Source organism: Euprymna scolopes, chromosome 16 (assembly GCF_053919585.1).
Source record: "Euprymna scolopes isolate OS-2025 chromosome 16, ASM5391958v1, whole genome shotgun sequence".
Classification (NCBI taxonomy): Eukaryota; Metazoa; Mollusca; class Cephalopoda; order Sepiida; family Sepiolidae; genus Euprymna; species Euprymna scolopes.
Window position 1 is genome coordinate 49,119,503 of NC_136497.1, and position 23,692 is coordinate 49,143,194.

At 34.2% G+C, this 23,692-nt stretch overlaps 1 protein-coding gene and 1 long non-coding RNA gene across 2 annotated transcripts in view; one reads left to right on the plus strand and one right to left on the minus strand.

Moving 5' to 3' along the window:
• Positions 1 to 12,348, plus strand: part of LOC145295937 (uncharacterized) — an 88,609-nt gene extending 76,261 nt beyond the window's left edge. The window contains exon 4 of the long non-coding RNA XR_013869921.1: positions 12,093 to 12,348. This is a non-coding gene — a long non-coding RNA (uncharacterized LOC145295937). The remainder of the gene's footprint in view (positions 1 to 12,092) is intronic.
• Positions 1 to 23,692, minus strand: part of LOC145295935 (dual specificity testis-specific protein kinase 2-like) — a 386,563-nt gene that overhangs the window by 24,567 nt on the left and 338,304 nt on the right. The window contains exon 6 of the mRNA XM_080141816.1: positions 22,801 to 22,882. Coding sequence (XP_079997942.1) covers positions 22,801 to 22,882 — 82 coding nt within the window. The remainder of the gene's footprint in view (positions 1 to 22,800; positions 22,883 to 23,692) is intronic.

Genomic DNA, 23,692 nt, shown 5'->3' on the forward strand with positions numbered 1-23,692 from the left:
CAAGATAAATATTTATATTTTTGGTTTTTTATAACAAACCAATGATAATAAACAAAAGTTTTCTTCATGATTTTTTGTATTAAAGGCATTTTTTGTATTAAAGGCATTGTTAAGGCATTTAGAATTTTGGTACCTTCCAGAATTTTTTTGTAAAATGCAGGGGCGATCCTGATGACAATACGAGCCTCATAATTTGAGAGGGAGAGCAAAGAAAAAAATTATAAGATATTATCAGGGCCCTGTGGATATTCCACAATGCTTTCTATACGAATCTGTATAATTTACTCTTAATAATAATATTTCTTTTGAAATAATAAATGTCCATCATCTTAAGAAAAAAATCATTTCTTCCTCCATAAAAATAATTATCATTGTTTTTGAAATAAATAAATTAGTATATATATATATATATATATATATATATATATATATATATATATATTTATCAGTGGTGAAAAAACCGGACTAGAGTGCTCAATGTGTAGCCAGAGCAGTATATAGGAAATTTATTACTGTGAGTCCAGAATGAGTTTACATATTGTTTCAGCTAGGGGGAAATCCTCAAAAGAAGAGGAAATATCCGACTAGCTTCGTCAGAATTCATAGATGGTCTGAGTTATAATACCAAATAAGAATGGGAAAATCGTAGCAGATGAAGGGGAGTTAGATAAGAAGGGGGGAGTGGAAGGAAGAGGATGTTGGAATTTAAAGTAGTAGGAGTGTATATAATAAGAGGTGGGGTTATTATTAAATATTAATTATGTGTTAATGCTTATATGCGCTCTTCTAGTTATTTCACATTTACAACCCATAACTTTCGGTAATATGTCTATCCTTATAATCTGCTAATTACTCAGAGTTCTCGCCTCATAGTTTCTTATTGGCTATTTTGATGGTTAGGTTTTGATTTCTAAAGTTTTTAGTTACGCCTTTATCACAATTGGTATCCTCTGACTTGCTCCTCGGTCTATTATTTACTTGTTAACAACTAATCATTTATTTACCATCTACATTATTTAATTAATTATTTAATTTACTATCTACATATATTATATTTTTTCTTTTATTTTTACCTCTCACTAATTCTCTCTATAATTATTATTTTTTTAACCCGAAGCTTATTTATATATATTTACGTATTTGTGTGTGTATATATACTCAGGCACATGCTCTTTCCCCATTGAGGTGTATACGTATGTTGTACATGGGTATGCGTGTGTATGTATTTGTGTGTGTGTTATTTACTTATCATAAACTTTCCTTAATAATTTTATTAATTTATTATTTGATTAACTTACTGATATTCTTACCTATTTTTATATTATCAAAATAAACCTGTAAGGTATAATTCACCAATTTACCCTATTTTCCCTTCTCTCTTTATTTCAACTACAACGTCCGACAATTCAAAAGGTAATAAATAAAAAACAAAAAATATTTTTCAATCTCTCCCCGCCCGGCTAATTTATATTTATATATATATATATATATATATATATATATATATATATATATATATATATATACATATTTGTGTATGTATATATACTCAGGCATGTGCTCTTCCCCCATTGATGTGTGTGCATATGTTGTACATGTGTATGTGTACTATTTACTCATCATAAACAATTCCTAAATAATTTTGTTAATTTATTATTTGATTAACTTACTGATATTCTTAGCTATCTTTATATTATCAAAATAAACCTGTAAGGTATAATTCATTAATTTATCCTCCTATTTTCCTTCTTTCAACTACAATAATTCAAAAATTAATTAATAATAAATAAAAAAAAATAAATATTTTACAATCTCTCCCCGCCCGGCTACATCTCTCACTATCACTTTAAAGCCCATTTGCAACATGTTCTTTCCTCCTCCCACCACACCACGCCGACTAACACTGACTCTGCAACCTGTTGCCATGGGAATCCATTAAACTAACTGCTAACTGCTGCTTAAACTAATGCTGTTATAAATAAGAATAGAGTCGATTAATTTTAAACCGTTATAAACTAGAAGAGCGTATATAAGCATTAACACATAATTAATATTTAATAATAACCCCCCCTCTTATTATAACTCAGTCCATCTATGAATTCTGACGAAGCTAGTCGGATATTTCCTCTTCTTTTGAGGAATTCCCTTTAGCTGAAACAATATGTAAACTCATTCTGGACTCACAGTAATTTCATATATATATATATATATAATTGTAGCAATTTAATTATTTTTAAAACAAATATTCTACCATAAAAATAATTATTATTGTTTTTGAAATAAATAAATTAGTATATCTTTTTATATATATATAAAATTGTAGCAATTTAATTATTTTTAAAACAAATATTCCAGCATAAAAATAATTATCATTGTTTTTGAAATAAATAAATTAGTATATCTTTTTATATATATATAAAATTGTGGCAATTTAATTATTTTTAAAACAAATATTCCGCCACAAAAATAATTATCATTGTTTTTGAAATAAATAAGTTAGTATATCTTTTTTTATATATATTTATATAAAATTGTAACAATTTAATTATTTTTAAAACAAATATTCTGCCATAAAAATAATTATCAGCTAAATAGTCTTCAAATCAATAAAATGAATGTTATTTTCTAAATTTTATTTAAAATTGCACTGTTTTAATTAACAGGATGACATAATTTGATTTTGGAACAATTCATTTTAAAATAAAGTTGAATTTCATTTTTTTTTTTTACTTTAGTGACATCAGATTAATCACCATCTTTGCTGATTGGATGTTATTTTTTTTGTGTCTTTGAAAGGTGATAACGTACGTACGAACATTAAATACTTTCATGGATTATTTATTCATAAGACAGGAGATAAAAGGGGAATAATCAAATAAAACAAAATTAAAATATTCTCAAAAATTAATGAGAAATAAAATGTACAGTGAAAAAAAATTTCAGTCTAGGTAAATTAATAAAAAACACTGAATATATTTTTTTATTATTCAATTTTCACCCCAAACAAGGCACAGTGCCACTTTGAAGTAGGGGGCTACTATCGGGGGCATAAGTTGCAGGAATACTATGCATGATGAGCAGCAAGATTTCTGTTCACATTACACTTGAACTTCTGCATGTCAGTACAATTGGGAAAGCAGTATTCCGGAAGGGAGTTCCAAAATCTAGCAGTTCTGAGGAAGAAACTATTGGAGTAGAAGGCTTTCTTACATCAAGGGATCTCTGTGTAGAGGTGGGATTTTGCTGCTTGTCGGGGAGATATTTACGTTGAGGGGTACAAGTGCTTGTAGTTTGTTTATTATACTTGTTAATATACTTGTAGGACAGGCAGAGGTATGCAACATTCTGTCGATGGGACAGAGGTTGAAGCTTAGATGATAATTCAGGACCTATTAAATTGCCAACTCTCCTTTGAACCCTGTCCGAGAGTGAATCAACTTGTTTGATCTCCCCTATTTTTATTCTATTGTTCATCATTCTTGCTCCAGTCAATCTCTCTGTTTACAGAGAGTTAAAGTTGTAAATGCTATGGGTATGTATTATAGTAATAATAATCGTGTGCCTAATTTTTTGTTGTTTTCTTTTGTGCATTTCAAGAGAATAAAAAATATGTAACTCAATTACTGTAAGTTTAACGTTTACCGCAGATTTGTTTTTTGGGGAAAGGGGGCATTAGGTTTACACTGTTTATTCTGGCATTTCTATGTTAACAATTGTAAATGAGACACAACCTAATTTTGGAATAAATAATTGATTTACTTAGAAATATACAAATAAACCATTTTTTCCACCATCAATGTTTATCCCTCGTCTCTGGCCTACTTTTGACTCAAAAGAAAAAATAAACATCAAGTATTGTTTATAGATAGATACGAAGTAAAAACTTTAAACTTGCCACCTTTGTGCAATGATTTATCACACAACATGTAGAGACAAGGGTTGTGAGTTCAAATCTCGTGTGAGGCATTTTAAATTATTAAATAAAAAAAAAAAAATTTTTTAAAAAACAGGATATGCATTGTCTCCTGATACTGGACGAGACAGATCAATGGTATATAGCAAGATTGTCTAATACATTTTTATCAAAAATGCCTAGAAAATCAGCATTATGTATCCAGGTATTTTAGCTGCACTTGGACACATTATATGTGCATTGGAGGGAAAGAGGTAAATAAAACAGAATCGCTGACATGAGAGTGGCTGCCTTGAAGAAGTCATTTGATTATAGATTCCATTCCAAACCACTTTGCCGGTTTTATGGGTTTTTTATTTAATAAATTGCCAAAGCAACCAGTTGTTGACATCAGCAAGAACAGCATTTTGAGCTCATATTTACGTCAGAAGCCTCCAAGGTAGAAGAGTAACCATGGCAAGGAAAGGCCGAAGGGAGTGGCGGTGGGAGAGGGAGAAGTAGAGGCAAGAGGAAGAGGTAGAAAAAGCACGAAACACAAAGGGAAGATAAACAAAGAGGAATGAATAGAGAAAATAGAAAGGGAAGATGGGAAGTAAGGAGAAAGAAAGGAAAATAGTGAAAGAAAAAGAAAGGAAAATAAAGAGAGGTAAGGTGGAAGAGGAAGGGATGTAGGTTGAAAATGCAGCAATGGAAGAGAGGCAGAGGAAGAAGGTAGAGGTAGTAAAGAGAAGACGGTAGCAGAAAATGAAAAGACAGTGACTGGAAGAAGGGAAGTATAGGATGAGGCAAACTAGAAAACAAAAGAAGAACTGGAGAATACAAACGCATGAATGAAGTGAGGACGGCGCTGGGGAAGAAACGGTAGGAAAAAGGAGGAGTTCAAAGGGAGGAGGAGAAGACGCACAGAAGGAGGAGGAGGAGGAGGAGGAGGAGGAGGAGGAGGAGGAGGAGAGCAGAAAAAGGAGGAGGAGAAGAGCAGAAAAAGGAGAAGACAAGCAGAAGGAAAAGAAGAAAAGCAGAACAAAAAGAGCAGAAAAAGGAGATGGGCAGGAAAAGGAGAAGAAAAAAAGAAGAGGAACAGAAGGATGGGGAAAGAAGAAGTAGGAAGAGAAGGATGAGAAGAAGAAAAAGAATAGTAGAAGAAGAAGGAGGTGGATGACAAAGAAAGAAATGATTAAATCAGAATCATCTTTGGGTCGCAACAGACGACAGATCATAACAGTCGCCATTGGCAGCAGAAGTCATACACTATTTTCAAACCAGCTTTTCAGAAGCCGAAGACAAACAAGACAAAGCCAGTTTTTCCCCAGAATGTGAAAGGAAGGAAAGAAGCTTCATGAACTGTCAACACTCATAATTGGCATGCCAACAGAAAATTGCCATTTGAATCAAGAGAAAACAATCAATCAAACCAATTCTTTTGTTGGAAAAATAGTTGATAACAAAACCACAAGCACCATCTTTATATCTCTATCAAAATATAATAAACATAACTTTATAAAAGTTAGATATTTTTATATTTGTATGTACAAAACTTCACTCTTAAATTAAGTAATCAAGTATTATGGAATACACAGTTACTAAGCGTAAAGGGTCCAAATGTGGATTATATTTTCTTTTATTTAGTTAATTTTGTGAAATTTCAACAACAGGTATGAGACATCAATCAATAAATATTCTTAAAATTTCGGTTTCTTTAAAGCAAGGTTTCCCAACAAGGTTTTTATCGCCTGCAGGGTGGAGGTACAAGACGTCATGTAGGCGGTCGCCAAATTTATCGTATAAGGGGTCCTTGAGATCCTTTAGGAGGTGCGGTGAAAAACAGAGCTTCTTGGACTCATTTTTATTGGGATTCACAATTCATGTGGAAATTGATTGCATCAAATTTATTTTTAATTGGAAAAATTAATTCAAGAATCATACTCTGTAATGTTGACAAAGCTTTTTAAGTGTTTTCTAAATCGAATTGATTTCTGATTCACATTTTCAACAAGTCTTTCTAATCCATTGAATGGGTTCCGAGTCCTGGCAAGTTTGACTAAGCCGATAGACCAATGGGATCCATACCGCTCACCATAAACTATATGAATATTCAATTATTTATTTCCCCTTTAATTATTTCTGTCACTACTACTAACATTATTATGTAAGGATGCATTAGGGAGGGGTTGGTAGTAGGTATCCAAGTGCTTTAGGGAGGGGGCGTTAACCATAAAAGGTTGGGAAACCCTGCTGTAGAGTATCTTTAAGCGTTTTTTCAAGCGATAATATGAGCACCATCTCCCCGTTGAAAAATAATCCAAAGTTATCAAATGTCAATGAAACAATATTAGCTGAATTTCGATTTCTTCTTAAGACTAAGATTAAACCTTAAATTTTGAACATTTTCTACGATCAAAATCATGTAATAGACTTTGATCAAAATTAGAATCAAGATTGTATACCTAACACTAAACACCAATACATCAACAGTCAAAACATTCAAATAAAGGTTAAATTTTTTTACCGAATCTAAAAACAATTGAAAATTTCTTTCGATTACACCTGGAGTCATTCGAGGTAATTATCGGTTCAGTCCATAAAAAATAACTGAAATATATTAGAACATAAACAAATGAAAACCATTGGTTTTTTAAAACGAAAATGCTCAATTAGGGTAGAAGGACTCTAGCAGATCAAAGAAACAAAAGCAACAGGTTTCAGTCGACACCGGTTGATCTAAATCTTTGCAGCCGTACATGCCATCTGTAAATAAACATAAAACACCGAGTTGTTTGTTTTTTCGACAACAAGTTTTTTTCTTTTTTTAATGGAGGATGCGTTTTTATTAATTTACACGCAGGTGGCGCCCGGGCTTGCCTGGTTATAAAATACTCTTAAATATATTTTAATTCATACAGATTTTGTATTTATTATTACAAAGCCAATTCTCTATTGAGTATTATATTGTACCTAATATATAGTAGTGATTTCCAAAAGTTTAAATAAAAAATGACTTGGGTGCCATTAGCTAGAATCGAAATCAAAATATTTAGCGCTCCAGCCACATTACCTACTGTTTGAGCTATCGACAGATAGATAAGAAAGATTTAAAATTCAACCACTTCATGCTATGAATGAATTTGCGTATGCAAACAAGTAATAAAAATCTGCTAACGTGTAAAATGTTCATTTCAACTTGCTAAGTTGCCAACATATGTCTGTATAGATTATTTACCATCCAAACAAAGATCAGTATAAACCATCCTTGGTGCATGATTACTATTTCCTATTAATTTCAGCATTATGTGGCAAGTAGTTCAAGAGTTTATCGGTTAAATATTTACACACACACATCTATTGTTTTATTTATATAGATTTATTTATTTAGAAAACTTAAAACTATATATTCCAAACTTTTTTTTTGTGTATATGCGGTTAGGATGTTCCCTACATTAAAAACCAACGAATTTAGTTCGGTTTAGAATTGAGAATTTAGGACTCTGATCTTTTTTTCCTCATTGTGATGAATATCATGAGTTTAATCTTTTAAAATATTAAATTTTAATTTATTTTTAAAAATATTAAATTTTAATTTATTTTTAAAAATATTAAATTTTAATTTATTTTTAAAAAATATTAAATTTTAATTTATTTTTAAAAATATTAAATTTTAATTTATTTTTAAAAATATTAAATTTTAATTTATTTAAAAAAAATATTAAATTTATTGTCACTAAAGTTAATGGTTTAAAAAATAATTAAATAATTATTGAATTATATTTAAAAAAAGCACATAGAAAATATATTTTTCAAAACGGCTTTAAATTTTCAGAGCAATTCAAAGTGGATGCTTTGGGAAGCTGGATTTCAATTAAATTGATTGATTACCTCCTCTAATTAGGGACCCATAACGATGCACCAGGAGGAAACTTCACATGCCTCTCGCAGTGGCTAAGTTCACAATATATTGTTGTCTATATCGCACTGTAAAGAATCTATTGTTCATTTTTTTTAATTATTTTATATATAATAGCTTGTATTAAAGTTTAAAATGTAAAAGTCAAGTATCGTGGTTCAATTGTGCTCTAAACAGAAACATTCATTTCGAATGGGCTCTTGTCATATCAAAGAACCTACTGTTGATTTTTTTATGCCTCATTATTGGTTGTGCGTCAATAATGGTTTGAATTTAAGTTTAAAATGAAGTCAAGTATCATGGTTCAATTGTGCTTTAAACAGAAACATTCATTTCGAACGCACCCCTGTCATATCAAAGATTCTACAGCTGATTTTACATGTTGGACCTTTCAGCTTGTGTGGTAATAAAACTTCTCCAATGTACTTGTGATGTTAGGCTGTGTTAGGTGTTAACTTTTATCAAAATCGCCTGTTTCTTCTTTCATCGGTTATTTCGATTGTTGATACTTATCGAAGACATTCCGACACAAAACCGATCTAATAACACTGCCAAACACATAAAGTATCTTTGTGGGAAATTTCACAAAAATCGACCCAGTCGTTTAAGAGTCCATAGGGAACGAACTTATAGACACATTAGACACACAAAGTTCCTTTCCTATAATATTAGAGAAGATATACCACCTTTTGCTAAACATTTTCACTATAATCCAACAGAGTTTTATTTTTTTAGTGTATGTGTACTTCCACCACTATGATGGACTTTGTTAGTCAGTCAATCGATCAGGTTTTGGTTTGAAATGGTATTTGAATACTTAAAACGCATACATTAAATGGACGCATGTTATTTTATTTTTCAGGCATCAATATAAAAGGCTCTGTCCATCAGTTTATCTGTTCAGTTTCAGTTGAATGAAAGTAGCATTTTCATAAGTGAACGTGCATATAGAATGGACGTGTCCTTAACATATCTACCTGCATGCACACTTTGAAATAAGTTTTATAAATTGATCTCTCTTTCCTTCGTCGTTTTGGGAATAAATGCATTTAAACACCCACGCAAAGGAAGATGATGGCACGAAGTCGCCATAACGATAAAATCTGTAGCAATGGCAGTGGTAGCAAAGGAGGAGGAAAAAAATTTGATCATCTATTTTTAGCACAAAGAGAGAGAGAGAGAGAGAAGAAAAAGGGAGAAAGAGATATGAGGAGAGAAAAGGGTAGAAAGAGAGATGGGGAGAAAGAGGAAGGAAAGGGCAGAAAGAGAAATGGGGAGGGAGAGAGATAAAATGAAGGTGAAACAAATTGGGGGAGAGAGAGAATATGGGTGGAGAGAGAGGAAAAACATGGGGGAGGAAATAAAAAGAGTGAGGAAAGAGAAAGAGTGAAGAAGGAGGAAAAGAGGAAGAGGAAACGGAGAGCTAGAGAGAGGAGAGTGAACGAAACGAGACGGGGGGGGGAGAGAGCGGAAACGGAACGAGACGGGGGGGGGAGAGAGCGAAAACGGAACGAGACGGGGGGGAGAGAGCGGAAACGGAACGAGACGGGGGGGAGAGAGCGGAAACGGAACGAGACGGGGGGGAGAGAGCGGAAACGGAACGAGACGGGGGGGAGAGAGCGGAAACGGAACGAGACGGGGGGGAGAGAGCGGAAACGGAACGAGACGGGGGGGAGAGAGCGGAAACGGAACGAGACGGGGGGGAGAGAGCGGAAACGGAACGAGACGGGAGGGAGAGAGCGGAAACGGAACGAGACGGGTGGGAGAGAGCGGAAACGGAACGAGACGGGTGGGAGAGAGCGGAAACGGAACGAGACGGGTGGGAGAGAGCGGAAACGGAATGAGACGGGTGGGAGAGAGCGGAAACGGAACGAGACGGGGGGGGGGGGGGAAGAGAGGAAACGGAACGAGACGGGAGGGAGAGAGAGGAAACGGAACGAGATGGGAGGGAGAGAGAGGAAACGGAACGAGACGGGAGGGAGAGAGAGGAAACGGAACGAGACGGGAGGGAGAGAGAGGAAACGGAACGAGACGGGAGGGAGAGAGAGGAAACGGAACGAGACGGGAGGGAGAGAGAGGAAACGGAACGAGACGGGAGGGAGAGAGAGGAAACGGAACGAGACGGGAGGGAGAGAGAGGAAACGGAATGAGACGGGGGAGGAGGAAACGGAACGAGACGGGGGGGGCAAACGGGAGAAGAGGAATAGAGAAGAGTGAAAGATATAAAGAAAAGGAAAAGAGAGAAAAAAGGAAAAGAAAGAAAGAGGAATAGAGAAAATTAGGAGAGAGAAACTAAAATTTGACTCTAATTTTAGGAATGAAATATTTTGTAAAATTTCTAAAACTCAGAAACATTTCTGTAGTTGATGAAGTGTAAATAAAAATTTTTCATAGAAGACATTTGGTTTCGATGAAAATTTTGAAAGATTAACAAACAGGACATTTATTTGGTTTCAATGAAAATTTTGAAGGATTAACAAACAGGACATTTATTTGGTTTCAATGAAAATTTTGAAGGATTAACAGGACATTTATTTGGTTTCAATGAAAATTTTGAAGGATTAACAGGACATTTATTTGGTTTCAATGAAAATTTTGAAGGATTAACAAACAGGACATTTATTTGGTTTCGATGAAAATTTTGAAGGATTAACAAAAACAGTATTGAGAATCTTGATGGAACAAAATTTTAATTTAAAATAATTCAAGTTGTTAAATTAGACACCATTTTATATATGTGTGTGTGTGTGAAAAATTCATACATTGCTGATCTAATCGAGCAATTAAATTGGCATGTAATTTGACAACAGATTGAATTAATCTTTTCTAAAAATTTTGACACATTTTATGATAAAACATGGCTACATACCGCTATATACCTGGAAAATGGAGCTGCTGAAATGAGTGTCCCTAATATTGCTGACTTAAACAGAACTGAGAGGAAGAAGATAACTAAATATCGAGGTTTTACATATGATATGAAATTGGAACTTTAGGAAGATCTTCATTACTCCAGTAATTATAGGAGCTACCAGGTTCATAAAAAAGAATTTCAAAACTATTTGGCCAGTGAATCAAATGCAAGAGAGATTTGAATGATTGGGATCGGTAGAATCCTTAAAAGATCTCTTCGTTGAAGTCTCGGAAATTGTAGGGAAATATCTGACATCTAGTAGGATGCTCCATCCCCAACAAAACCCAAAACGTAAGAAAACTGAAATAAAAATAAACACAGGTTGCATTTTTTGATTATGTCCTATTTTTTAAAAATTATACCTATTTTAAATTTTGAAATAACTATTTGAATTTTAGATAATGAGCTTCATTTTGTTTTGGAAATTGATTACCAGAAGAATCGATGTGAACTAAATTACATAATTGCTTTTTTATCTCGTAAGTGAAATAAACGGATTTATTTGCCACATGTGAAGAAATTTATTCTTTTTAGTCAATAATGCATTTTAAATTATACCTATAAATGTTTGTTTTTTTTGTTTTGTTTTTTTACATTTTCTTCCTTTGAAGATTATAACGTTGCGTATAGAGCAGCCAAGCCAGCTGCTAACATTGCCCTGCTTTTTATTGATACCAGCCGAGAGTTCTTTTTAGTATCCTCATTGTTTCCTTAAGTGTAATTGTCTGGATCTCTCTTGCACTTGGTTCACCAGGAATATTATTTAGTAGAACTTCAGGTTCTTCTTCATAAGCCCTGTGGCTCCTATAATAACTGGTATGATTGATATCTGCCTAAGATTCCAGTTTCTTTTCATATACATGAAACCTTGATATTTGGTCTGTTTCTCTCTTTCAGCTTTGTTCAGACTTCCATCATTAGTGACACTCACTTCAACCAAGGTTGCAACTCTCTCTGACTTAATCCATATGTCAGGTTTCACAGCAGCATTTTCAAGGCTGTAGGAATTTCATGGTCGTAATGTGTGGTATACAAGTCATTTCCAACTGTTCTTTTAGATTGATGTTCCTAGGATTTGCTGTTACACTGGTTGTTTAATTTTTTACAGATGGTATATATGGGTGTGTGTTTTATTAGGCAGCATTCCACCATGTAGACATAATAAATATTATGTACAATTTTGTCTGTATATTTTAATCATGATTCATTAAAGTTTCCTGATGGGAGCCATTGTTTTGTAGCACTCATAAGCAACAACATTTCTTTCTTCCCACAGAGAGCAACCCCTGTAAAGTGATTTGGTCACACGATGACCAATCAACCTACAGGGCATATTAATTTCAACCGAAATCTTAAACTACTTTCAGAACTTTACAGAATTAAAAGAAGTTAACAGAGAGCCTCCTCCCCGTCGACACCAATGATGAAAGATGTTCTCTCTCCTGCCTTTGTCCACTGAACAACTGAGCAAAGCCATTCTTTATTGAAAGACATACAGTTTGAAGAAAAATGACATCCACACTTTTTTTGTTTACTTTAATTCCTTTTCTGCACTATGTTAAATTTTGGCTATCTATATCCAATGGGGAAGGTCATGGAATTAAATATATTGCGCTTACTCGTATAAAACGGTCTTGTTTTCCTTTCGTTTAATGATCTTTTTATTATACAAAATATTATAGGAGTTTGTCTTACAGTCAATGCAAGATAGGTTTCTATAAATTTGGGTGGGAACTAGCTCATAGATTCACCATGATTATAATTTCGAGTATTTTTGGTCTGATCAGATAAATAAAACTAATTATGAGTATTATTTGGATTATTCAGACTATTGTTCTCATTTTAAGTGTTAGTTTCACAACGTTTCATCCGATGTAACCTCCTATCAACTTTATATATATCTTGTCGAACTCGGGAATCTGCACAGAATTACGAACAGAATTTTTTATTTAATCCACGGGGGTAGCATGCTCTTATTCCATCAGCCATGACTGGGTAGAAGTCATAAGTAATTCACAATTGTATTTTGAGTACCGTCTGCACTAAGGATTGAACCTTCAACCTCTACAAGAGTGTAACTTACAACTGAATTTTACCAACTACTTTATCCTTTACGCCACAGGCCCTTGCATTGTGCAAATTTATCAGCCAGTTTCTACCTGAAACGAAAACTATCTGCAAACTAGAATGGATCTCAATCAAATATGTAGACAAAAATTGTTCATAAAAGTTAGCCATATGTAATCTATTTAAAAAATTTTTTTTTTTTTTTTTTTTTTTGATGCCAACTCATACCAACACAGAGAGAAAGGAGGGGAAGTGACATTAATTGTTATTAATGTCACTGATCGAGTCACCTGTAGTTACTGCGATTGGTTTGATTAATAAATGATTTATGGTCAACATTTTGCTCTCAGTCAAAACTAATAGCAGAAAGTATGAACCTACCGACGCTATCAATGAAATGAATTTTATCTTTGATTCTACTACAAAGGAATTTGCTCCTCCTCCTCCTTCCCCTTCTCTTCTTCCTACTAGTAGTTTTGTCACTATGGTTTTCGGCTTGTTTTGTATTTCCAGTCCTATTTTCAAGGTTACCATTGCACAACAAGAACCGGTAATTTGAAAATGTGTCCTTTCGCTTTTCACTTTTACCGATGAAAAGGAGATTTCAAACCTATGTGTGACAGATAATTGACAAAATGTTATTTTAAACTCGAGCGTGAGAGAACGAAGAAAATCGCATAGCTTCAAAACACATGAATCTATCCAACCAATATTCTGGGTGCATATAATCAGTGTGTCATATTTTTTCATAAAGGCCGATCGTGTAATTTTAAAAATGTTGAAATGTTTTTAAGGGAAAAAAATATTTAAGCGTGACAGAATGACAGACAAAATGGCTTCTCATAACATTTTTCTTTTTAATATTACGTTATGTTATTAGCTTCTTGTAAATACTCAACAAACGAAATATAGATGTTAGAATTCAAAACATGTTGTGCGTTTATGAAGTAGAATAAATATTTTTGTCTTTTTTATTAACAAAGTTTTACAAAATGCTGCATAAATACACACAAGATTATATGTATATATATATATATATACATATATATATATATATATATATATATATATATAAATTTAATGTATCTTTGTAAAATTTTTATCTATTTTCAATATTTACTTCAACAGTGCTCAATATGTAAGTAGAGCTAGATAGTAAGTTTTGAAAATATATATGGCAATTAAGCTACACAAAAATTATTCCAACGTAATTGAAACTGAAACTTGTTTGTATATTCATCAATATTTCTTCTTTATTTCAAGACTTTATCAAAATGACTGATTTCAATAAAAGCATACAACTGAATATTTAAACATATTTAGTGTATCTATGATAGGAAAAGAACATTTTTGTTCTTTTTTCCAAACGAAACACGTTAGAATTCAAAGTATGTGGTGTGTTTATGGCGTAGAATGAATGTGTTCTTATTTTTATCTTTTTTTTTTTAATTAATATCGATGTTATGTACAAAGTTTTGTTTGGAATGTAATGTAAAATATCTAGCCTAGGTCCAAATTCGAGTTCTGTTTAATTAGTATTTGTTTACTGAGTAGAAACCGTTATGTTGTTTAATTGTAGCAGACTTTATAATATATGCTGATTCATAAAGACTGACAAAATTTATTCAAAATCAATTTAATGAGTCAAAGAAAAAAAAAATTGGGAAAGTCTTACGAAGCAGTTTTCCATTGTTCCACTCTGAATTTTATTCTAATAAATTTGTACATACGTATTTATACATAAAATTAAATTTTTAAGCAATTTGAGATATTCTAAATAGGATAGCCCGTAGAGTAAATGTGGTATTGTGGTGTTTGCTAAGGGTGGTGTTATGGTGTGTCCACCCTATGGATGATAATGAACTCTCATACTAATTATAAAGACCGGGAGAATATATCTCTTAGTTATTCATACTAGGCAGTCGGACTGACGTATAATTACACTCTTTATTTATTTTGATTACTTTTCTGTTCGATATATATGTTTCCACTGAATACCGAGTGGTCTCTTTCTTCCGGACCCTTAAGGAGCCACAACAGGTAAGATAGAGATTAACCGCTGATCCCCCACTCCCCATACTTAATGGCCTTATGCCTGATTTGTTAAATTGGAATTTTACTTTATAGCAAATAAATAGTTCTAAGTGTATCTGTTCTGCTCTTAGTCAGAGAAGCAGAAATCCTTCTTGACTGGGATAACGTTTTTATCCCATCCACAATCCATCTTTTGGGGGAAGCTGGATATTCTCCACAAAAAAAAATCAACCATGCATCTAACTTTACCCTCATGGGGAATTAGTGTTGTGACATCCTAGTCTCTCCTTAGAGAGGGCGCAAAAAAAGAGTCTAAGATTTTAAGTTCTGTACTATCTACCAAATTCCAACCTCTGTCCCATCACCCAAATATAGTTATTTTACAAGTACTGCCCGTCTATGAAACTATTCCACTGACCTGCTTTCCAGCTGATTACAATATGGTCGTCTTCAAATCCAATATAAACAAATCTAAGTGGTGACTACCTTGTAAAAAAAAAATCCTTATTGAGCCGTCTGCTTAAATAATCAAATTCTACCTAATTTCTATCACTGTTATCCCAGTGACCTCCATACACTCATTAATCCTTATCCTCGAGTGGCCTTCAGGCTTTGATAAGTGGTGACTCCTTTGTAAAAAAAAAAGAAAAATTCAAGAAATGTGCTTCCAATGAACTTACTGCACTTGTAGCCCCCAATATGACTAGCAGAAAAGTTCCACACCTTCATTATAGAGGTTCCCCAGATGTCGGAAAACTTTCCACTTTAATAGCTTTCTTTCCTCGCACGGCTTGCCACTGAAATTCCCCGACTGTACCAAGTTAAAAGTAATGTGAACAAATATTTTGCTGGACGACTCCCCTATTAGAATATCCCCTATAAATCTGATCTCTAATCACAATAGCTCCTTATGTCTCGAGAGCAATATGCCATCTTTGGGAATAAACAAACGTTAAGAAAAAAGAAAAAGAAAAAATACTAAACAGAGACTTAAAAATAAAAGCTAAATAAAATCCAATATGGTTTCAGAGACTGGTGTGTTTTGCTTCGACATTCTCTACCTGTAGAGATTATCAGGAGCCGTAGTACGTCATTTATTGAACAGAGAGAGAAAATATCTTAGAAAGAAAAAGTGTGCGTGGGCGTCCGCGTCAAATGAAAAACACATTGACAGTGACGTCAAAGATTGCATCGAGAGAAAAACAACCGATTTCCAAAACGAGAAGAAAACATTCCGAGTTGTCTTTTAGACTTACAGCAAATCTGTTGCTAAGGTCGCTGGAAAAATACTTCGCGCATTCTACCGCTCAAGAAAATACCTGATTACTGATGCAATTCTCTACCTGTATAAAGGTCAAATATAGTCATGTAGTTTCGTGACGCATCTAATTTTATGGGAAAGATGATATGCACTAGCTCAAAAATTGTTTTCTTTAGATCATGACATGCTCAATGTATTGGCGTTAAAATCAACTTAGCATTATGTATAAAATTGGAAAAAAATTGTTTTAATTAGTCGACACCCAGTTCTTCCAAGCAAAATTCAAAATGGACATTCCCTAAGCTAGTTAATTTAAACAATTGAAACGGAGAATGGTTAGGATGATAGAAACTGATTCATGCAAAAACAAAAGAAGTGTGTTATGAAACATATTTTTATCAATATTTTAATTGTTTTAAATAAATTATTTTTATGTAACCCACTAAAAGACTTTTACGTTATCTTAACCATTTTCTGTTCCAACTTTTTAGATCTACTGGGTTAAGGAACGTTTATCTTGCATTTTGTTACGTAGAACTGTGTATCGGATAATTTAAGCGTTTTTTTTTTTTCTATTTCATACATAATACTTAGCTAATTTCAACGCCAAGACATTCAGCATGTTATAATCTAAAAAAAAAAAAAAAAAAAAAAAAAAGATAAATTGTTTTCCGTTACTGAACATCGTCTTTGGGAAAATTACAAGGGTCAGGAAACTATGCAATTAGCCAGATACATCCTAAGATGGAGTACTGTTGCCACATCTAGGGAGGTGTCATCCAGTGAGCACTCTTTCTTGCCTTTACAGTGTACAAAATCGACTTTGCAATCTAGTGGGAGGGGGTATCTTCTTTTCCCTACAGTTATCTTCCCAGATACGCTGTTAATTTTCCTCTATAATATCGTTATTGTCATGGTAGCTGCTCGACTGAGCTCCAATATCTACCCTCCCATGTAATAAATTCATAGCAAAAACTCGTCTACTCGCAACCACTGCAAAGAACTTTCCTTTGTGCCCCTATGTACCTAAAACCAAACCGAACTTCCATGAACATAGTTTCTTTCCAAAGACTCCCTCTTTGTGGGACATAATACCACGGTACTGCTTCCCTGCTGACTCTAACATGGTACAGCGTTATAAATACTTGTTGAGCCATCATCTTAAATAAGAAAATTTCCACCCATCATTTCAATCCTCTCACATTATTGATCATCATCCAACTGACAGTCTCATTATCCTTTATACTCTTTTGGCCTCCACATGTAAAGACTCACTGATGTATAAAAATTTGTCTTTTTTTTTTAAATATCTAGTGCCTGTGTGTCTTTCCATCCATACATCTGATCACTACTGAACCTGACATAACAGGTGATAAGTAAGGGTAATTGAAATAAATGGAGAAGAATGTTACAGGGGATAAAGGGATAAGGGTATTAAACACAAAACTAAACTAAAATAGAGCCAATCCTCCATCCCTTAGCTTAAATGGAAGAAATCCTCCATTCCTCAGCTAAACTAAACAAACCAATATTCAGTGATGTACTCGTAAATAGTTCATTTGTTTGAATACAAATTATAATGTAAGATTATATATATATCACAATGATTGTTTTCTAAAAATGTAACATCTATCATTTTTCAAGAGATCCACTAGCTAAATTTGAGCTAATCGTCCACCCCTCAGCTTAAATAGAGCTTGTATATACACACACGTTACCGTACACACATGTACGCGCACACATACGCACACAAAGACAACGTCACTTCCCCTTTCAAAGGAAATCCACACATGCGCAAAAGACCGACCGGCTGTCAACGAAACTTCCAGGTTGTGAGTTTATCAGCGTGCGTGGTGCATCTCAACTCGTATTGTAGATTCAACTTCTTTCTATGTGTTGATAAGGATGTCCTGTTTCTTTGTTGTTGCGTCTGCTGTGCGGGAGGGAATGTGTATAGGCCTATGTGATTTTGCTCCTCGCATTTGTTGCAGGGTAATGTCAGGAAACTGTGAAAAATGTTTGTCGAGCTCGAATTTTTCTTTTAAATTCGCTATGAAGTCAACAGCTCCATGTTTATTTTCTGCTGAGTCTAACGAAGGGTTTCGTCATTGTTGTTCGTTGAGGTCCTTGTCGGTAGCAGTTCACTCGTTTTTCTTGTTGAAAAGTTCGTTTTTTTCTTTATCAAATAAAACGCGCATCTCGCTCAAAACAATTTCAAAAAGGTAGGGTCGCCATGCTTGTTTGTTTCGCGTCAGTCGGGCGCCAGTTTGTTGTGGACTTGTGGCATAGGAGGCAAGCTTGTTCGTCTCGCGTTCGGTTGTCACCATTTTGTGGTGGTGGTGCAAAATAGCGTTTTATGTCGCGTCGGAAAAAGGAAGAGTTTTTCTTGTCCTGGACAGAAGCAGTTATAGTTCCTTAAAGGGGTAAGGAAGATCCCTGCGCTATGCCTCTGATTGGTCAGTATGTGTCATATCGCACAGTCAGGGGAGGCACTGACGCACAAGAAAAGAGTTCTATTTGTTTCTGCTACAAGCTAATCATCCATTCCTCAGCTTAAATCGAGCTAATCGTCCCCCCCTCAGCTTAAATTGTGCCAATCCTCCACCCCTCAGCTAAAATTGCACCAATCCTCCACCCCTCAGCTAAGTTGGAGTCAATCCTCTAATCCTCTGCTAAAATGGAGCCAATAATCTATTCTTCAGCTAAAATATAGCTATACTGGTATTCCTCAGCTAAAATGGAGCCTATCCTTCATTCCACAGTGAAAATATAGCCAATCCTCCATTCTTTTGCTAAAATAGAGCCAATCCTTCAATCCTCAGATAAAATAAAGCCAATCCTCTATTGATCAGCTAAAATGAAGCCAATCTTTTAACCTAAATAAGCATTAAGCCAACCTTTTAACTCCAAGCTAAAAGTGAGCCAATCTTCAGTGCGTCTGCTAAAGGACGGACAATCTCCGCTCTGTCCGCTAAAGGACGGACAATCTCCGCTCTGTCCGCTAAAGGACGGACAATCTCCGCTCTGTCCGCTAAAGGACGGACAATCTCCGCTCTGTCCGCTAAAGGACGGACAATCTCCGCTCTGTCCGCTAAAGGACGGACAATCTCCGCTCTGTCCGCTAAAGGACGGACAATCTCCGCTCTGTCCGCTAAAGGACGGACAATCTCCGCTCTGTCCGCTAAAGGACGGACAATCTCCGCTCTGTCCGCTAAAGGACGGACAATCTCCGCTCTGTCCGCTAAAGGACGGACAATCTCCGCTCTGTCCGCTAAAGGACGGACAATCTCCGCTCTGTCCGCTAAAGGACGGACAATCTCCGCTCTGTCCGCTAAAGGACGGACAATCTCCGCTCTGTCCGCTAAAGGACGGACAATCTCCACTCTGTCCGCTAAAGGACGGACAATCTCCACTCTGTCCGCTAAAAGACGGAAAAAGTTGGCTAATCTTTGATCTTAGCTTAAAGTGAGCCACTCTTAAGTCTATCAGCCATAAGTGAGCTGATCTTCTTGGTGTCAGCTAAAATTTATAAAGTCTTCTACTTAGCTAAATTTTAGACAATTTTCTATTTATCTAGTCTCAACTCAATCTTGATTCTATAGTTGAATACCAACTGTTTGTTGAGTGATAGTACTGTCATGTCCTTTTGGTCACTATTCACGTTTTTCACATATAACTAGCATGTTTAGACCAATTAAAATTTACAATTTTAAAAGTCTAATTCCCCTTTACTATAGCAAGCGGATACCAATATGGTAATGTCTAAGCTATGCTGTTGGAAATTTTGATTCATAACAGAACTACCCAAAACAAATTGGTCGAGTATTCAGTGATAAATTAGGACCATAACTTGGTTAAATGGTCTCTACTAAAAATCCATGTCGTGACTATTCAGATAAACGATCACCTTGGGTTATTCTGTCCCTGCATCTGTAGAGAAATCCTAGCAAGTAAGGCATTTTCTAGTGTATGACTTGAAACCATTTTCTTAACTCAATCCTAAAGAAACTTTTGCATAATCTGCCTCCTGAAGATCTCCAGTTTATAACTTGTAAATGTAAACTTTCTTATAGCAATAAAAATTTGTTACTTTTGCAAACTTAATATTTTCTCTCCAACTGATTTTTAGCATTACATAGTTGCACAATAATTAAAAGGATCAGAATTAACTTGAAGGTTCAACTCTTAATAGGATGAGGCTTGTCATCAAGCTGAGATTCATGTTATTTCTCAGAAACTCTTTGAAATTCTAGAATTAAAGAATAGATGGCATCACAAAATTCCAGATCGATTTTTGATCAGAAAATAGATATAAAATTTTCAAAGCTTTCACCTTGAATTTAAAAGTCAATAATCAATTATTTTTATATTGATATTGCATGAATAGAAAAAAAAATGATTAGACAATAAAATAAAAGAAATCAAGCAATCTTTTTATGTGTATCTCGAATTTTTCGAAATAATGTATTGCTAACGTTTTGGATGAGGATTGATGATTCGTATTATTTAGAATTGTTGGACTGAATGTTAGTCTCAAAGTTTCGTCCGACTTTCTTTGAGTGAACCTTGTCACTGAAAAATCTGTATGTAATTTAAAATGGACAATGGGAATAAACTGCTTTTTTTTTCCATTAGCCATGACCAGGTAGAAGTCTTAATTATATTCTTTGGTATCAGCTGTACTGAGGAGTGAACCTTCAACCTTCAAGAGATTGTCATTTAAAACTAATTAATACGTAGCACTTTAGATCCATGTGGCCAATTCTAGTATGATTTTTAAAAACCTTCAATTATTTGGGTATCTTTTACATCAAACTAAGGGAATCTGTGTGAAATCTATTAAATAAATCTCAAACGTCTGTGTGTGTGTGTGTGTGTGTGTGTGTGTGTGTGTGTGTGTGTGTGTTTGTATGTTTGCTAGAAACTTTTGTCATCCACATCACATAGACACAAACAGAGTATCGTCAGAAAGAGTGATCTCTTGAACAAAAATATCGAAAAATTAGAAAAGAATTGTTGATTATTTTGTGTAGATATGTTGCTTTGTTTAAGGAGGGTGTCAGATAAAAACCTTGCTTTTGATGTGACTTACATACCATGCATGCACTGTCATTATGTTCTTCCGTTTTAAAAAGCTAAATTTGTTACATTATGACATCTGTGTCCTTCTGAGCTCATCAATAACATGTTCATTTGCATACTTGAGTTATGCGAGTTCAATGCATGCATTAATTTTTTTTTTTTTTTTTTATTTTAATTTTGCTTTCGGTTTCACTTCTGGCTAATGCCACCCAAGTCCCATTTAAAAAACTTTAACGACCGGGCAACGTCTCCGCCTCGTTGCTGTTGTCACAAATTTTTTTTAGGTCTGGGCAACGTTAGTTTCAAATAAAGAGTTTAGTTCAAAATTCCATGCCGATTCCAGAGTTGATCATAAAAATTCCAGATGCACCTGAAGAAGGCCTGAAGTTACATCGATCAAAATGAGGATTCATATTTAGATTCTTCCGATTACTGTTCTTATCTTGAGTGTTATGTTCACAACGTTTCAGTTGATGTAACCTCTGACCATCTTCATGTGTATCTTGTTGAACTTTGATATTTGCATGAATTTCCAACCCGGACTCTTTATTTAATCCATAGATATTTGCATGAAATTTCAAACAGAACTCTTTATTTAATCCATAGAGGCAGCATGTTCTCATTCTGGGTAGGAGTCCTAAATAATTTGCAATTGACACTTCAAATACAAAATTGCTTGCAATATCTTAATTCTCAGGGGTTCAATGAATAAAAATTTACTAAACAACTCCTGTAATAGTTAGAAAACTCCATAAAAATAAGAATAAGGAAAAAACATTTTTTTTTAAATAAAGGCAGAATTTGTAGAGTTTATACAATTTTTTAAAATGTTCAAAATAGTATTCATGTATGAATGCAATGCACATGACACTGCAAACAAGACTATTCTAGAAAACATGGTTACAGGTATGAGGATTATTTATGTACTTCAGACTACATAAATGAAAAAGAAAACAGAGTAAAACATGATAAGAAAGATTTTAAATAAATTTTATCACCAAAAACTCTTCTGAAGTGTAACACACATGACATAGATGGGCCCAATTGCAAATTACTTAGGACTTTTTCCCAGTCATTAGCTACAGGATTTCATTTGGTAATGGACTATGGAATCAGCTAGCCAAGTTTAAATTTGGTCAATTCTATTGTCTTTCCTTATGCTGTAATACCATGGAAAAATTCACCTCTCTGAAGATATAGGGAAAATTATCCATCCATCCAGCACGACCGTAGCCGAGATCAAACTCACTACACGAGTTTTGTAGTGTAATTCAATTCTTGTCAGTAGCTGAATACTTGATGCTTCTCTAGAGCTATCAAGGGTATTTTTTATTGTGACGCCATCACTAGATGGGGTACCTACCATGGCTTTAGAGAGTCCCATCTACCCTCAAGAGAAGGATAGACTGCGCCAGTTTCTCAACCTAGTATTATAACTGGTCTTTGATGAATCATTTACAATAAGTATTTTGTCTTGACATCAAATAGACCAACCAAATCAATTCTCAGAGAATTATCATTTGACTGATAGCTGTGATAGCTTTGGTGCAGCTATGCACTCTTAGGAGTGCTATTTCGGTTCTTATTGTTAATCTTAATTGCACACCTAACAAAAAATATAAATTACTTACTCGTTCATTGTAAGGTAAACCTTTCAGCACTTCTGGACCCATCCAGTACGGGGAACCGACAATGGGAAGCTGCGTTTTGTCTCTGTAGGGGGAAGAAAAATTAAATTTAATTATATATGCAATCAAGGTTGGACTCATAAAAATGCTAAAGTCAAAGTTTGATTTAAAAATCCCACTTCAATTATTAGTGCATATTCAAAAAAATTTAAATAAGGAGTTAGAGTTGAAATCAGAATTTTCCAAATCCCAGAAATCAGAATGAGAATTTCACAAATCTCACGAGTCGGAAACAGAATTTTACAAATCTTAAAATTCACAATTTTATGAGTTCCATGAGTCGGGGGCCTTAATTTTAAGAATTTCAGGAACCAGAGGTGAAATTTTCTGAATCTTTGGGACAAAGGAAGAATTTCCCTGATTCCCATGAGTTGGGAGGCATAATTTTCCAAATCGCAGGAGGCATAATTTTCCAAATACCAGAAAATATACTTTTTCACAGGAAGTGGAACCAGAATTTTCTGAATGATAGCATGTGGTAATTTACGAATACTAGGAATCAGAGTCTGAAATTTTTCAATGTTAGGAATCGGACCATATATCTTCTGACTTTTCAAGCCTGCTTGAAATCTGTTACATTTTTTTTTTTTAAATATAATCTATAATATATATCTATAAGCGGCAAAGGTTCTGTGTATCTATTTGTCATGCTTCAGTTCTAAATGCTAATTTCTACATCAAATATTCAGTTCGAAACAGCATTTTCACTGGCCCAACATGTTTCAGTTTGAAATAGCATTGTTAGATCTGTCCAATTATCTATTTTAATTTACTAATGTGTCACCAATATCAAAGCTAAAAACCACAAGGCTTAATGAGACATTTGATAATACAT